Source organism: Notechis scutatus, chromosome 15 (genome assembly GCF_049901735.1).
Source record: "Notechis scutatus isolate UNSWTSFEM ecotype Mainland chromosome 15, rNotScu1.2, whole genome shotgun sequence".
NCBI classification, from domain to species: domain Eukaryota; kingdom Metazoa; phylum Chordata; class Lepidosauria; order Squamata; family Elapidae; genus Notechis; species Notechis scutatus.
The window spans coordinates 10,285,633-10,300,179 of record NC_142023.1 but is presented as its reverse complement, the minus strand read 5'-3'; the positions used below and the strand labels follow the sequence as shown (position 1 = coordinate 10,300,179).

Genomic DNA, 14,547 nt, shown 5'->3' with positions numbered 1-14,547 from the left:
TTCCCTTCTGGCCCTGATGACGTTATCTAGTTGGGTCATGAGAACAACCAAGTTCAGAGAAGCACCAAGGACCCCACATACTGCTTTTTCTAGGGGAATAGAAGGCCGCTCACCTAATTTTGCAAACGAAACGTGCAAAATAGGTTCCACTGAGAGGGGTGGACCCAAAGAAATCCAGGGAACTTTCCTACCTGAGTAGGAGGCTGGACCAGAAAGCCTTCAAGGATCCCTCCCAACTCTCTTGTTCTCTTATTCGCTCGCCTCCTTCTCTCTTGTGCAGTGATCAATGGGGAGAAAGCCACTTTGGAAACTCCCACCTTTGCTCAAAAGCGACAACGAACAATCGACATGCTAATCCGCTCCTTGTACCAGGACCTCATGCCCGACATGCACAAGGTAAGCTCTCCCCTGCCTGGTGTGGAGCAACCTGAGGTTATCCAGCCCGACCTCCTGCGTTGGAAACCTCCATCTTGGAAGCGCCCAGCCTCTCCAAGGGGAGTCAGCCCCTTTCTTCAACGCCCGGCTGTGGTGGTTGGTTGTGTCTCTTTCTAGAACATGCTGAACAGGAGATCCTTCAGCGACGTCTTGCCCGAGTCCCCCAAATCGGCCCGGAAGAAAGAAGAAGCTCGCCAGGCGGAATTTGTCCGGTTTGGGCAGGTGGGTGTTTATGGGGGAGCCGGTGGGGTGGGTTGTTATCAGGGGTAGGACCAGAGGTGGGATTCAGCCGGCTCTGACCAGTTCTGGAGAACCCGTAGCAGAAATGTGGAGTAGTCCAGAGAACCGGCAAATCCCACCTCTGGGTGTCAACAATCACATCCTCCAATGAAGGATTTTCCCGGGCGGAAGATCTGGTAGCCTAGCTACAGTTTTTGTAAGATAAGCATGGAATGTACTTCCGGATTTAAACTGCTGTTCTGCTCCTTCAGATCCCCCTCCCCCCTGTTTATGGCAACTCGAAAACAGGCCTAGGAATGTTTTATGAGTTAACAACAGGATTAATATCAACCACCTGGGGTAAAAACCATACAGGAAACACGGCCAGACCAGCTAAATTCTACTTTATTGCAAGGCTACCTTAAGAGAATATGATGATGATGATGATGATGATGATTCCTTTCTTCCTTCGAAGGCCCTCAAACTGAAAACCATTGTGAGGGGGGACGCCCCAACTATTTTAGCCGCGACCAGCCTCTGCAAAAAAGAGGTGAGTGAACCATTTGTGGGCGGTGGGGGCGAACCTTTGCAAGGAGGAAGACGGGTTGCCTTCAAATAGGATCGACCTGCTTTCGGTACAGACCCCGTTGGATCCTTTGTACAGTTCGAAGCAATGCTGCTGTGAAAACGTTGCCCGGGGTGAAGATTTTGCTCTTAACACACCAGCGTCCCCTTTTTGTTTTCAATTTGAGGAATTTTGGGCGGTGGGGACATGGGACACTGGTGGATTTTTGTTATTCCTCAGTAGTCAGGAGGGTGAAGAAGTCTAAAGCAATACGCTGCCTTAATTCCCAATTTGCCCTTTCTCTCTCTCTCTCTCTCTGTATCTCTCTTATCTCTTTCTAACTCTCTCTTTCTCTCCCTCTCTTTGTCTTTCTTTCTCGTATATTTGTCTTTCCACCTCTCTCTCTCTCTCTCTGTATTTTATCTTTGACTTTCTCTGCCTCTGCCTCTCTTTATGTCTTTCTCTCCCTCTCTCTTTCTGTCTGTCTGTCTGTCTCTCTCTTTGTGTTTCTTTTTCTTTCTCTCTGTCTCTCTCTTTCTGTCTTTTTCTTTCTATCTACCTTGCCGTCTCTCTGTCTCTCTCTTTCTCCTCCCTCTCCCTCTCTCTCTCTCTCTCTCTCTCTGTGTCTTTCTTTCTCTTTCTGTGTTTTATCTCCTTGCTGTCTCTCTGCCTCTCTCTTTCTCTCTCTCTCTGTCTATCAACTCACCACCCACAATTGTCGTCTTCTGCAGCCCTGGGAGTCGCAATGCTTCTGCAGCAATTTCCCGCATGAAGTTGTTTGTGCGGATTCCTGGGGACAGTCCCTGCTTGTCTCAACAGACGTTGGTGTCTTTCTCTTAGACGGTGAGTTGTGAGCGTGTCTGCTCCAGGCCTCTTCTCATTCCCCCTCATAGAGAAAGAAATGGATTTTAGCTGAATTTCCGCTTTCATCCAGAGCTCTCAGCAAAAACCTTTCTGGGAAGTTTTTTCATTCTCATTTAGAGAACTGCTTTCCTTTCAGCCTATTTCCTGAAAATAGAAGGGCCAATCTTTGGCCTCAACCTCATGTAGAAATCGATCCTTCCGCTTCGTGCCTTTTTAAAAAAGAAGAAAGGAAAGGAAAGAAGTTAGGGACCTTTTGCTATACAAAAGACACTCAATCACTTTATGAAATGGGTTTTTTTCTTCCTTTGTGTGTGTGTGACATTTAACTTGATTGTCCATAATATCAAATAAACAACATGCTCAAATGCTCTCTAAACTTGGTTGTTTTCTTGCAGACGTTTCACGACCCAACTAGGTAGCATATTACAGGCAAACCCCACTCCCTTCTGTCACTGATGATATTATCTAGTTGGGCAATGAAACGTCCGCAGGAGAAACAGCCCAGCGTAGAGAGCACAGAGGAGGCCATGCACCCTGTTGTCGCACAGATCTTCCAGAGGTTTCAATGCTTTGCAACCTTCCCTTTCCAGATGGACAGCCTCCCATCCCAGTGTTTGATAAAACATTACAGATCAAACAGATGCACGTACTGGAAACCTTGGACCTTCTAATCACCAGAGCAGACAAAGGTAAGAAGCACCCCGAGCTGTTTGGGAGAACAGTAATTCCTCAGCCACCCTAAGACCAGCGCTAAGCAACGGAGCTGAATCGGAGAAGTGGATTATCTAGCCTGCACCTAGGAGGTTTGGTTCTTGCGTTGCACTTTGTGCCGGCTGTCCTTCTGCAGATGAAAAGGTGGGATGCAAAGGAGGTAGCGATGCTGAAGATCGGGGCCATCGTGACGAGATAGGAAGCCCTCTTGACGTGGTTGTTTGCCCTTCCATCCACTAGGGAAGGAGGCACGGCTTGTGGTGTTCAGGCTGAATGCCCTGTGGAAAGGCATCGAAGCAAAGTCGACCAGGAGCAAAAGCGATTGCCGAGAAAACAAGTTGGAGAAAACCAAAGGTATTGTGAAACCGTCTGATCAGAAATCCAACCATGATCTTGAATTAGTAGTTTTGGTCAAACCACGGGGCTGCCTGTTGGAGGGGCTGCCACAAGGGGGGGTGAACTATTTTCCAAAGCACCGAGAAGCAAGACGAGAAACAATGGATGGAAATTAACTTAAGGGGAGAAGCAACTAACGAGAAAATTTATCAGCCAAAAGAACAGCTTCCCTCCAGAAGTTGTGGCTGCTTCACCACTGGAGGCTTCCAAGAAGAGACAGGACCACCTTTTATCTGTAATTGGGGGTTGGGCTAGAAGACCTCCAAGGTCTCTTCCAACTCTGTTATTCTATGTTCAGTTTTGAGGAGGAAGCATCTGGGTCTCACGGAAAGAAAACTTAAGCTGGAAGTCTTCAGCTTCTTCTCATGGTTGGGAGGTTCCCCTTTGGGCCTTCCCTGATGCCTCTGACTTCTCTCCTCCAGGCTGCCATCTCTACGCCATCAACACTCACCACAGCAACGAACTGCGGATCATCGCCGCAATTCGAAACAAGCTCCTTCTCGTCACCCGGAAGTTCAGGCGGTGGGAGACTCTGAATGGCGCCCCCCTGGCTTCCCCCCAGTCGGAATCCCCCGTAGAGGAGTTCCAATACATCAGGGTAGGTTTGAGTGCCAAGCTGAGAGGAAACCGTGGCAGACAAGTGAGGCCAGCATTTCATTCAGTGCTTTAATGGCCGGATGCCTTTCCTGTCACCAGCGCAGAGTTTTGTTCAGCAGATCTATTTTCTCTGCCTTGAGATGGAGAGAGCTCTTTCAATCTTTTGGAAAAGCCAAGAACGTTACAGACAATAAGAAATCCATCTAGGTGGACATCCTGAGCTGTTCTTCATATTCAGCATTTTTTTCCCTGTCTGTCCCTGCCAAAATTCACACTCCCTTTTTCCCGCCTTCTGATTTTTCTGGCGCAGGAAATCTGCTTATCTGACCCACCTGTGGTCATGACATTGGTGGATGGCCCCACCGGCGAAAACGACAACCTGATCTGCGTGGCTTACCGACACCAGTTTGACCTGGTCAGCGAGAGCACGGGGGAGTGTTACCGAATGCACCATGTTGACGCAAGCAGGGTAGGTCCAGTGGAGTCCGGCACACAGTTCAGAATTAGGGTTTGCATTGGAAGATCTTGTCTTCAGAATTGGAGGGGGAAGAAACTGAGGTATTTTTCCTCATTAGTCCAATAGTAATGGCAATATTGAGCCACGGTGGCGCAGTGGCTAGAGCGCAGTACTGCAGGCTCCTCCTGCTGACTGACGGCTGCCTGCAATTTGGCAGTTCGATTCTCACCAGGCTCCAGGTTGGCTCAGCCTTCCCTCCTTCCGAGGTGGGTCAAACGAAGACCCAGATTGTTGGGGGCCAGAGGCTGACTCTGTCAATCGCTTAGAGATGGCTGTAGAGCACGGTGAAGCGGTATATAAGTCTAAGGGCTACTGCTTTTGCATCCAGTTTTGGTCACCAAGATATAAAAACAGATGTTGGGATTCTAGAAAGGGGGCAGAGAAGAGCAACCAAGATGATTAGGGGACTGGAGGCTAAACTCCAAACTGCAGGGTAGATTAGCGCAGGCCGATTCCGGCTTCGGCAGGGGCACGAAACAATCGGGAAAGTCCATTCCATAGAGAGAGTGCAGCATCTGGAAGCGAGAGGGGAGAGTGGGAAGAGGAGAGTCAGCCTGGCCTCCAGTCCGCCCACCATCCTTGCCCATTATCATTTCAGGTTAATTTTGTTGCAGCTATTGATGTGTATGAAGATGGAGAAGCTGGCCTCCTTTTGTGCTACAATTGTAAGTACCGCTTCCCTCCCGCTATTCGTTTTTAGGCCAGGTCCAGTTGTGGGATTCAACCAGTTCGCACCTCTTTGACTGAACTGGTTGTTAAATTGCTGGCTCGCCCCTCCCCTCCCCTCCCAGGAGCCCCCGCGTACCCTGTTTCGGTAGGCGCCGGGAGGCCTTCGGTGACAACAGGGTGCAGCACGTCCTCCCGTTTTTGCTTCCAGGGGGGTTCAGGAGGCCGAGCGCTGCCTGTCACACACCACCCCTGGCCATGTCCACCCAGCTGATCATTAGGGCAGATAACCGGTTGTTAAATTATTCGAATCCCACCACCGGCCAGTTCTCTTCTTCTTCCTCTTCTCCCACCGTTGTTTCTTTCTTTTCATCGTTGTTGCAGATGTTTGCTATTACCGCAAAGTGTGTCCCTTCAACGGGGGCACAGCTCTGGTCCAGCCCCTGGCCTCAGACTACCATTTCAGCTGGAACCAAGTTCCATATGCGATCGGTAAGAAAACCAAGTGGCGGGTGACTTTCCACTGGGCCCTTGTCCAGAAGCGCATCTGTAGAGCTTGAGGAACGCCTGTCGCCTTCTGGGTTGCCTTCTCCATTAAGGACCTCTTCCATTGTCTCCTGCAGTTTGCGCCTTTCCTTACATCTTGGCCTTCACTACTGACTCCATCGAGATCCGGTTGGTGGTGAATGGGAACCTCGTTCATACCGCCGTGGTCCCAGCTTTGCAGCTGGTGGCATCGAGGGTAAGGAGAAAGGGCAGAACTTGACCTGCCACACCAGATTCTTTTTCCCCAGGAGGGTTGGCCTCCCCGTTTGGGGTGAGCTCTCAGGTGTTGGAATCTGCAATGATCTCTTCTTGCTTCTCCAGCCCATCTTGAATGAGTGAATCTAATCCTTCATTAAATTTCCAGCCGCTTCATTTGTACAACTCAAGACAGTTCTCAGTTATGAGGCCTCCTAAAGCAGAGCCTTTCTGAAGGCTTGGAACCCCTTCCCTCAAAATGTTTAAGGTCTGCATCGGCAGGGGGTTGGTCTAGAAGACCTCCAAGATCCCTTCGAAAGCCGTTATTCTGTTTGCATAGTGGACGAGAGGTTCCTTTATTGTAGAAACCTATAACGACATCTCCCATTCGCTCGGTGTTTGGAGACCCTTTTTTTCTCAGCCCCAGTTATGACAGCGCTTTCTGAAGAAGAGAGACCCCCGTTAGACAAGGGCTAGGAGAAGCTACCTTTGCTAACTCCGCCCACTTCTCCTTCCAGTCAGATATCTACTTCAGAGCCGCCACTGCAGTGAGCGAAGTGTCCAACAGCAGCTCGAAGGAGACCAGCTCCCCTGGGTCCCCTCAGACGCCTTCCGTCCCAGAAAATCTCATTTTCTCCCCCTCTGCAGCAGAAGGTAAGGAAATTGGGCTGAAGACCATCAAGTGGCTGATTGCTAAAGCACTGGTTCTTTCCAGCATCAATTCCAAATATTGGACTTTCTGTTTTACACCATCATAGAAGTTGGGCTGCCTCATGGAGGGATTGTCAACTAGTAAAGTATTCCTATGCCTGTTTTCAAGTTGCCATAAGTAGGAGGGGGGGAAAAACCCTGAAGGAGAAGTATGGCAATTAAAACCAGAAGTACATTCCACACTTATCTTACCAAGATTGTAGCCTAGGTTACCGGATCTTCTGCCTGTGAAAATCCTTCATTGGAGAATGTGATTGACGACACACCCAGGGGGGAAGGGGGAAACAGTGTCACAGGTGACCATAAATTACGTGTGATAGAGTTGGCTTCCTATGGGTCAATGCCGACACGTTGCTCCTAATAGATCTTTTGGAGCTTGGCTCGAGGCTCATGATTTAATTTGGGCAATCGCCGGAACCCTGACAGCAAGACAGATCAACATTCCTCCTGAGATATGCCTGTGGGTTGACTCTCCGGTCTTGAGCCATGTTGGATGCGGCCTCTCTTCTCTTCCTCCTCTCAGGTGAAGCTTTGTGCAGGAATATCTACAAAATCCCCCTCAGCAATCTGGTTGGCCGGAGCATCGAGCGCCCGCTCAAGTCTCCCATGGTGCCCAAAGTCATCACCACCCCAACGTCGGCCCCGCTTCCGGTGGCACCTTCCCTCTCCTTGTCGCGGATAGAGATCAAAGAGATTGCCAGCCGAACCCGCAAGGAATTGCTCGGTAAGGATTGCGGGAACTCCTTATTTTCTGAGTATCCACGAAAAAGACAAGGGGCCACCAACTTTGAGCCTGACCTCTGGAGGCAACTTCTGTTCCACTGGTTAATTGTCCTCACTGTCAGGAAGTTTCTCCCCTTGATGAGTTTCCATCTGTTGCTTCTTTTTCTTGTCCTCTGGTGGTTTGGAAAATAGGTTCACCCCCTTTTCAAATATTGCTATCATGTTACCCCTAGTCCTTATCACTGGCCAAACCCCAATCCTGCAACTGTTCTTCGTATGTTTTTGGTCTCTAGACTTTGAATCATCTTAGTTGCTCTTCTCTGCACTTTTTCCAAAGTCTCAACATCTTTATGGCAATGTGACCAAAACTGGATCTTGTATTCCAGGTGTGGCCTTACTAAGGTTTTATTTATATGTTGCTCTTTAAATCAGCCTCTTTAGTCAGAACCACAGTCCTAATTTAATTTTTAGAAAGGCAACAGGAAGTCAAGGATCTTTCTTGGCTTTCTAATTGGTACTCTGGTACTCAGTACCTCTATCCTGGTGAGCCTTGTTCTCTTTCTGGTTTCAAGATGTAGGGAAGCTTCTTCGTAAGACGGGCATCAGTGAGGCCTATCATTATTGTTTATTATTATTATTATTATCATCATCATCATCATCATCATCATTGGAAACATCTCCCAAGGATTGACGGATCTTCTTTCCTGGTTTCTCCAGGTCTCTTAAATGATCCTTCTTCAAAGTCCGAAGGTGGCCCAAAGCAGAAGAAACTTCCATCAAAACAATCCGACCCCCCCAAACAGGGAACTCTACGGTCCTCCAGCAGCGACAAGTAAGCAGCAACCAACAGGAGAGAGAGAGAGTTGAGCTTGTAGCCTCACCACAGTTTCCCAAATTGCCTGATGGTTTGAAGCTGTAGAGGAGGGCTAGAAGTGTAAATTCATTGGGAGGATAACATTGGGTGCAATGCAGTCGTTCCATTCATGGTCCAAGGTATTTTCCTATATTCTTAGCTTGGAAGATGCATTCATCTCAAGCCCATTATTCTGACTTGACATTTCTGTGATGGCTAAAACCTTTCTAAGATCAAGAAAGGGAAGGGAAGGGAAGAGAAGAAGAAAGAATAGGGTAGGGTAGGTTACAGTAGAGTACAGTAGAGTAGAATATGAATTTAGAGTAGAGTAGAACAGAACAGAACAGAATAAAATAGAATCTTTATTGTCACGTTAAATATACATTCATCACCATACATTAAAATGAAATTTCGTTGCATTTAGTTCTCAAAAGACAACCCTTGTGCCTATACCCACATACACACATATAGATGACACAGAGAAACATCACAGTCTAGTTCGTTTGAATACGTACATTATACATGGGGAAAAGAAAGGGAATCCTGCAAGTTAATAAGTGGGACGGCGGCCTAAGGAACAAAGCTGTTACAGAATCTCGCAGCCCTGCTATCGATACGCTTCAACACTTCCTCCCAGAGGGGGGGAGAAACAGAAACAGGCGGTGAAGATGATGACACTTTTCTACAACCCATCTTCCCGTTTCTCCTTTCCTCTCCCCAGGTTTGTTGTGACCTCCTTTGAGAGCACTTCTGAAGAGCCTCCCGTCTCTACCGGTTCTGACGTTGACCCTGTCCCACTGGAGGAGGAGGAAGAGAAGGAGAAGGAGGAGGAGGAGGAGGAGGGCCAGCCCAGCACTTGCTTCCAACTCGGGGCCTCCTTTGACGAAGGTGTCATTGACTTGAAGTGAAGACAGCCGGGGTGGCCCATCTTTGCACGCACTCCCCTGCCCACCCTCAGTTCTCTGCCATTGGTCCCCACCTCCCATTTTGTACAGCTCTGTTAAAACAGGATCCATCCCAGCCAAAAGTCCCAGTAATTTTAGAAGTGGTCACCATGTGCAATCCAAGAGGGGAACCCAGGGATCTAACTCCGGGTGCCAGAATTGTCTCTATCGATCGATCGATTGAATGAGAGGCCAGCTCTGGAGGCCTGAATTGTCTCCGTTGATTGAACAAGAAGCTTGGTGTGTGTGTGTGTGTGTGTGTGTGGGTGTGTGTGTGCGTGTATTTGGTGACGAGAGTGTTCACCCAATATTTTTTTGTTTTTTTTTGTGGTGGTGTTGGGAAAAAAATGCTTTGGGCGAAGGATCGGATAAGTTTTAATCAGTGAATTGATTCGACCTCTCTGTATTTTCACATGGCACGGGGATTTCGAGGAACAGACTGCTGACAGTTGCAGGGTGGGGCAAGTCCTGAAGCGCCCCTTCCTTCATGGCAATGGCCAACAGTCGCCTTCCCTTCCTCCATCGGCGCTGGAGGATGCTGATGACCTGGGCTATGTTGGAGATTGTCCCCAGATTAGGAGATCGGAATGGAAAGAATGGAGAAGGGAAGTTCTCTGACATTTCTCCCCCTTTGACGCTAGATCCTGGATCCGTGCTGAGGATGGCCTCCATCTTCCTGGTCTGAAACAGTAGCTGGCCGGGGGTCCTGCTTCTTCCGGGGTCTTGGCTTACATTCCATCTTCGTTTTTAATTACGTAGCTGCAGAGAAGCAGCGAGTCATTGCAAAACTAATTTCTGATGGGGTCAGAAGGGTCCAGCCATCTCTATTCAGCCGATTGCTTTGGCACACTCGATTCGATTGTGCATTCTTGAAGTAGGTTTTTGGTCCGATCCAGGGAGGGACGGACGTACCAAAAAGAAATGTGGAATTCTTTCATTTAACGTGTGACAGAATAACTAGAGTTGGAAGGGACCTTGGAGGTCTTCTAGTCCAGCCCCCTGCTCAAGCAGGAGGTCCTATCCCATTTCAGACAAAGGGTTGCCTAATCTCTTCTTGAAATCCTCCAATGGTGGAGCACCCACAGTTTAATTTCCCACCCCAAATATATATATATATATATATATATATACGTCCTGTCCACTTAACAACGGTTTCTTCTACTTAGGAAAAAAAAAAATCTTGCTGGGGAACCTGATCCATTGCAAAACAAAAAAACAAACAAACATGGCAGTTCTATTAAACCATAAGCTTTGTACTTGTACTGAACACATTTTAGGTTTTAGGGTGGAGGTTTTATGCAGAAAAAGAGGAAGCTATAACAGAAAAGCATCAGAAAGAGCAAAGAAGAATCTTCTAGTCTAACTACAAGCCTAAAACTTCACTAGGTCTCTTCTCCCCCCCCCCCCCCCCCCCCCATTCCCCGCCATTCAGCTAAACAAAATTTTGATGAGAAGCAATACGTCTTCAGGGGGGTGGGGGTGGAAAACCAACAGGAAAGTCCAGTTGCCTCTTGGAAAAGCACCTTTGGTTCAGACCCCCCCCCCCCAGATCTCCGTCTGAAGAGTCAGTAGCCCCAGGAGAGGAAGGTTGGCACCTGGCAGCTGTCTTCGGCTCCAACGCCAACGTTTCCTTGCCAGGTTCACCAACTGGACTCCCAATTCATCCTCCCTTGCATGAATAAACCCCTCTCTGCTAGTTTATTTATGTGTATTTATTAATTTATTTATCCCCCTCCCCACTCACGGGGTCTGCAGAGCCAGCAATACTTTCAATGCCCTTCGGTTCGCTTTGGACCACGGAAGATGGCAGGATGTCTCCCCAAAAAATTCATTTTAGAACCAGATCTTTGTCTTAGCTTCCATGAATGTCTGAATACAGAACAGAATACCGAATAACGGAGTTGGAAGGGGTCTTGGAGGTCTTCTAGTCCAACCCCCTGCTCAGGCAGGAAAACCCTATTCCATTTCAGACAAAGGGCTGTCCAACCTCTTAAAAACTTCCAGTGTTGGAACATTCCCAACTTCTGGAGACCTAGGTTGCTTCTCTCCTTGGTCAGTTTCCACCCGTTGCTTCTTGTCCTCCATTCAGGTGCTTTGGAGAATAGCTTGACTCCCTCTTCTTTGGGGCAACCCCTGAGATACTGCTATGAATAGTCCTTCTTTTCATTAAACTAGCCATGCCCAGTTCCTGCAACTGTTCTTATGTTTCATCCTCCAGTCCCCTAGTCCTCTTGGTTGCTCTTCTCTGCACTCTTTCTAGAGTCTCAACAGTTGTCTGTTTTCCTTCCTTCCTGGCAACATCTGAGATTAGAACGAGGCAGGTCTAGGAAGGGATTCCCGCCTCTGGGAGTGGCAATCTCCAATTTGCAACCCTTCCTGGTGGATCCTCCACTCCGCCTTCGATCTCCTACCTCCTTTACCCACCAAGTTTCCATGATCCAGCCCCTCTGCCTTCGCCTAAATTGCCTTATGTTTTGCTCATCGGACAGAGCAGTTAAATCCATCTCGCCTGGGGATGGTTCTATAGAACAAAACCCTTTGGACTGTTTCGCCTGCCCCACTCTTCCCAGGCGGGGGCGGGAGGGAGGCAAGGCCTCGGCTAGACAAAACCTTGCCCCCTTGGCTGGTGGGAAATGAACTGCTGGGTTTCTAGAGTTCCATAGAAGAGAGTGATTGGGTTGGGTTTGCAGGGAAACCTTCCAAGAAAGACAGCGGGAAAAGGAAGGATCCATCAAGCCACCAGCTGATGGATGCAGATTTCCTTTCCTGGGCAGGCAGCGGCCCCTTCCCCCCATGTCTCACAAAGGTGGGGTCCCCCAAAACAGCCAGTTGGCAAGTCGAGGCCCAGCGCACAATGAAATTCGGCCATTGCGTCCCAAACCGATTCTAGTTTCTAATCGGTGGTGCTGAACCACGCACACCCCTTCCCCTTGCCGAAGGAGTCAGCTGGGGACGATGGGAGTTGGAATACAGCCCCTCAGAGAGAAAGGAGCTGCGATGAGGGACAGAGAATGGCGCACAGGCTCCATAGGGCTGCCAAAATTTGAGCAGAAATAGACTGGGTGGCTTTTGGAATTTCTTTCGAAGGTGGCATCTCTTCCTTTTTGTTTTCACACCTTCGTGTCTTGGCTGGAGAGGAGGCACTTGCGTTTCTACTTCGGTGAAAATGATCGTTTTCTCTCCCCCTCATTCTCTCTGCTGTAAACTCTTGGATTCCAAAAGAGCATTTTTATTTTTTTATTTCTTTAATTTGGGAAAAGCAGGGTGTAATCTTGTTGCTGCTGCAAAATCTCGTGGAGAGTGGGAAGGGCAGGACGCTTGTTGTACGTTAGCCAAATAATTCCTACGTATCGTTCCCGTTTTGCTGAGGGGGCTTGTGCACAATTGTACAATCCAAAGTCTTCCAGGCAGGGCTGGTGAAGGTGGTCCCGGTGCACACCGAAGGAAGGGCCAGCGGGCTTTGAAACACTCTTACAACTGTTCCGACTCTACAAGAGTCGATTTGTAGCTCTGTGGGGTCCTTGGGGCTCTCCAAGCTCGGTGGTTTTCTTGCAGACATTTCATGACCCAGCTAGGTAACAACATCAGTGCAAACCCCACCCCTTTCTAAGCACTGTTGACATTACCTAGCTGGGCCACGAAACGTCTGCAAGAAAACCACCCAGCTCGGAAAGCCCCAAGGACCCCACAGTTTCAACTCGTCTTTGCTGTCTTCAATTTTGTTTGTTTTTGTGCCTTTGAGTCGGCCTTGACTCCCGGAAACTGCCGGGAGAAATCCGGGCGGTTTTCTCGGCCAACTGTCAGAACTGCCCCCTTGGTCCCAGGGCCACGAGAAAGTCACCCAGTTGGCTCTGCGTCTAAGGCAGCCCAGAACTCGCAGCTTCCTGGTTTTCTAGCCTGATGCCTGACCTGCTGCTCCAAACTGGCTCTCCATTGCTGGTGCTCAGCACCTAACCGCAAATTTGCCCGGCTTTTTTTGTATGTTCCCCCCCCCCACCCAAAAAAGAGGCCCTCTTGTGATGCTCCCAATTCAAATGTTGCCTTGAAGCTGAGTCTCCCAATGAAAAAAAGTGCCCCCCGCTAATGCTCCCCCTTACCATTTCCATGGTGAAACACGGTGCTGTATTTGTGTGATGTTTTCTCTCCCCCCTTTTGAATTGCAATGATAGTAGAAATGCACCCATCCAGTATGGGGGTTTGTTTCCCCCCCTCCCAAAGGGCAATTTTGGAAATCACAGAAACCAAACGCAAAGGAGGAAAACCGGTTCAATTTTTACCTTTTTTCCCCTGAAAGGGAAAAAAAAAAAGATTCTGTTTAATATGCTCCGGGCCGCGATTAATTTGGATTTTCCTACGGGCAACTCTTGTGGAGAACGAAGCCTCTTAGGTGAAACTTGGTGGTCTGCGCTCATCCAGCCGCAAAATCTATGGACCACCGGGTTTTTCTGCTGAAAGGAGACCAGGATTAAAATCCACGGGGAGAGGGGGGGCTTTGGACTTGATGCGCTGCTGAAATTCCTTTCCTATATGCCAGGCAGGTTTTCTGCTGGTACCCAGAGCTGTGTTTGCAATTTGTATGTGACGGTTCATGGCTCCTGAGTCCGTCACTGAAAGACCGTCCAGTCAGGGGGGTGTGGTTCTTAAACAAGGGTGATCTGGAAGCAAAGGGTCAATGGCCAGAATCTTCTGGCTCAAGAGAACATTTTTCTTACAGCTTAAACATCATGGGGTGGGGTGTAGAATTTACTATACTCATTGACTACGTTTCCCCTTCGCCTCCCAACAAACGCTCCTACTCTCGAACAACAAAACCAGGTTAGCCTTCTCTGGCCTGGCACCTGTTCAAGTTACAAGCCTCTTCCCTTTCAGCACCGGCCCATGCTGGTTGGGGATGCTGGGAGTTGTAGTCTTCAGAGAGAGGAGGGGAGATGATGGGAGGCCGATCTGTTTTTTGTTGTTGTTGTTGTTCATTTGTTTCTGTCTCCCTTCTTGAGCCGAAGTCTTGGAAAGGCTTAGCAGCATTTTTCCTGCCCGGTTGAACTTCCACGGTTGCAAATAAAAGAAGGAAGAAGAAGAAGAAGAAAACAGCACCTGGGACAACGAACCACCTTTGCCCAGAAAACGTGGCAAACGTTTTGCCTCTTTCAAGATCACAGCCACAATTGTAGCGTTTTAACATTACACACTGAGCTGCTGTGGTCGGCTTTGTATGTCTGTTCTGTTTGTGCCATTTTGACTTGGTGTCTGAGTTTTTCCATGTTTCCCTGAGGTACTCTGATGTCTCCAGAGGAAGAACTACTACTACTACTCCTCCTTTCTTCCCTTCTCCATCCCTTCTCCTCCTCCTCCTCCATCCCTCTTCCTTCCTCCCTCTTTCTCCATTCCTCCTTTCTTCCCTTCTCCACCACCTTCTTTTCCTTTCTTCTCTATCCCTTCTCCTCTTTCTCCATTCCTCCTCGTTTCTTCCCTTCTCCATTTCTTCCCCTTCTTCCCCTCCTTCCTCCTCCATCTTCCATCTTCCCCTTCTCTTCCATGTCTATCTCCTCCACCTAAGTTGGAGGTGGGAGAGGGGGTGCTGTCGCCAAGGATGACTTGTTAATGTTTA

At 48.7% G+C, this 14,547-nt stretch overlaps 1 protein-coding gene across 3 annotated transcripts in view; it reads left to right on the top strand.

Moving 5' to 3' along the window:
• GARNL3 (GTPase activating Rap/RanGAP domain like 3) overlaps window positions 1–12,930 on the top strand; it is a 46,161-nt gene extending 33,231 nt beyond the window's left edge. For 2 of the 3 annotated variants that reach the window (XM_026689253.2, XM_026689254.2), the window contains exons 15-29: window positions 281–396; window positions 553–657; window positions 1,130–1,204; window positions 1,951–2,062; window positions 2,674–2,772; window positions 3,035–3,148; window positions 3,613–3,788; window positions 4,098–4,256; window positions 4,903–4,969; window positions 5,355–5,462; window positions 5,594–5,712; window positions 6,230–6,365; window positions 6,946–7,146; window positions 7,863–7,977; window positions 8,720–12,159. In XM_026689253.2, the coding sequence (XP_026545038.2) occupies window positions 281–396; window positions 553–657; window positions 1,130–1,204; window positions 1,951–2,062; window positions 2,674–2,772; window positions 3,035–3,148; window positions 3,613–3,788; window positions 4,098–4,256; window positions 4,903–4,969; window positions 5,355–5,462; window positions 5,594–5,712; window positions 6,230–6,365; window positions 6,946–7,146; window positions 7,863–7,977; window positions 8,720–8,906 (1,889 nt within the window). In that variant the 3' untranslated portion in view covers window positions 8,907–12,159. Of the gene's footprint in view, window positions 1–280; window positions 397–552; window positions 658–1,129; window positions 1,205–1,950; window positions 2,063–2,673; window positions 2,773–3,034; window positions 3,149–3,612; window positions 3,789–4,097; window positions 4,257–4,902; window positions 4,970–5,354; window positions 5,463–5,593; window positions 5,713–6,229; window positions 6,366–6,945; window positions 7,147–7,862; window positions 7,978–8,719 lie in introns of all 3 variants that reach the window. The other variant, XM_026689255.2, reaches the window with a different exon arrangement.
• The last annotated feature ends 1,617 nt before the right edge of the window (window positions 12,931–14,547 follow it).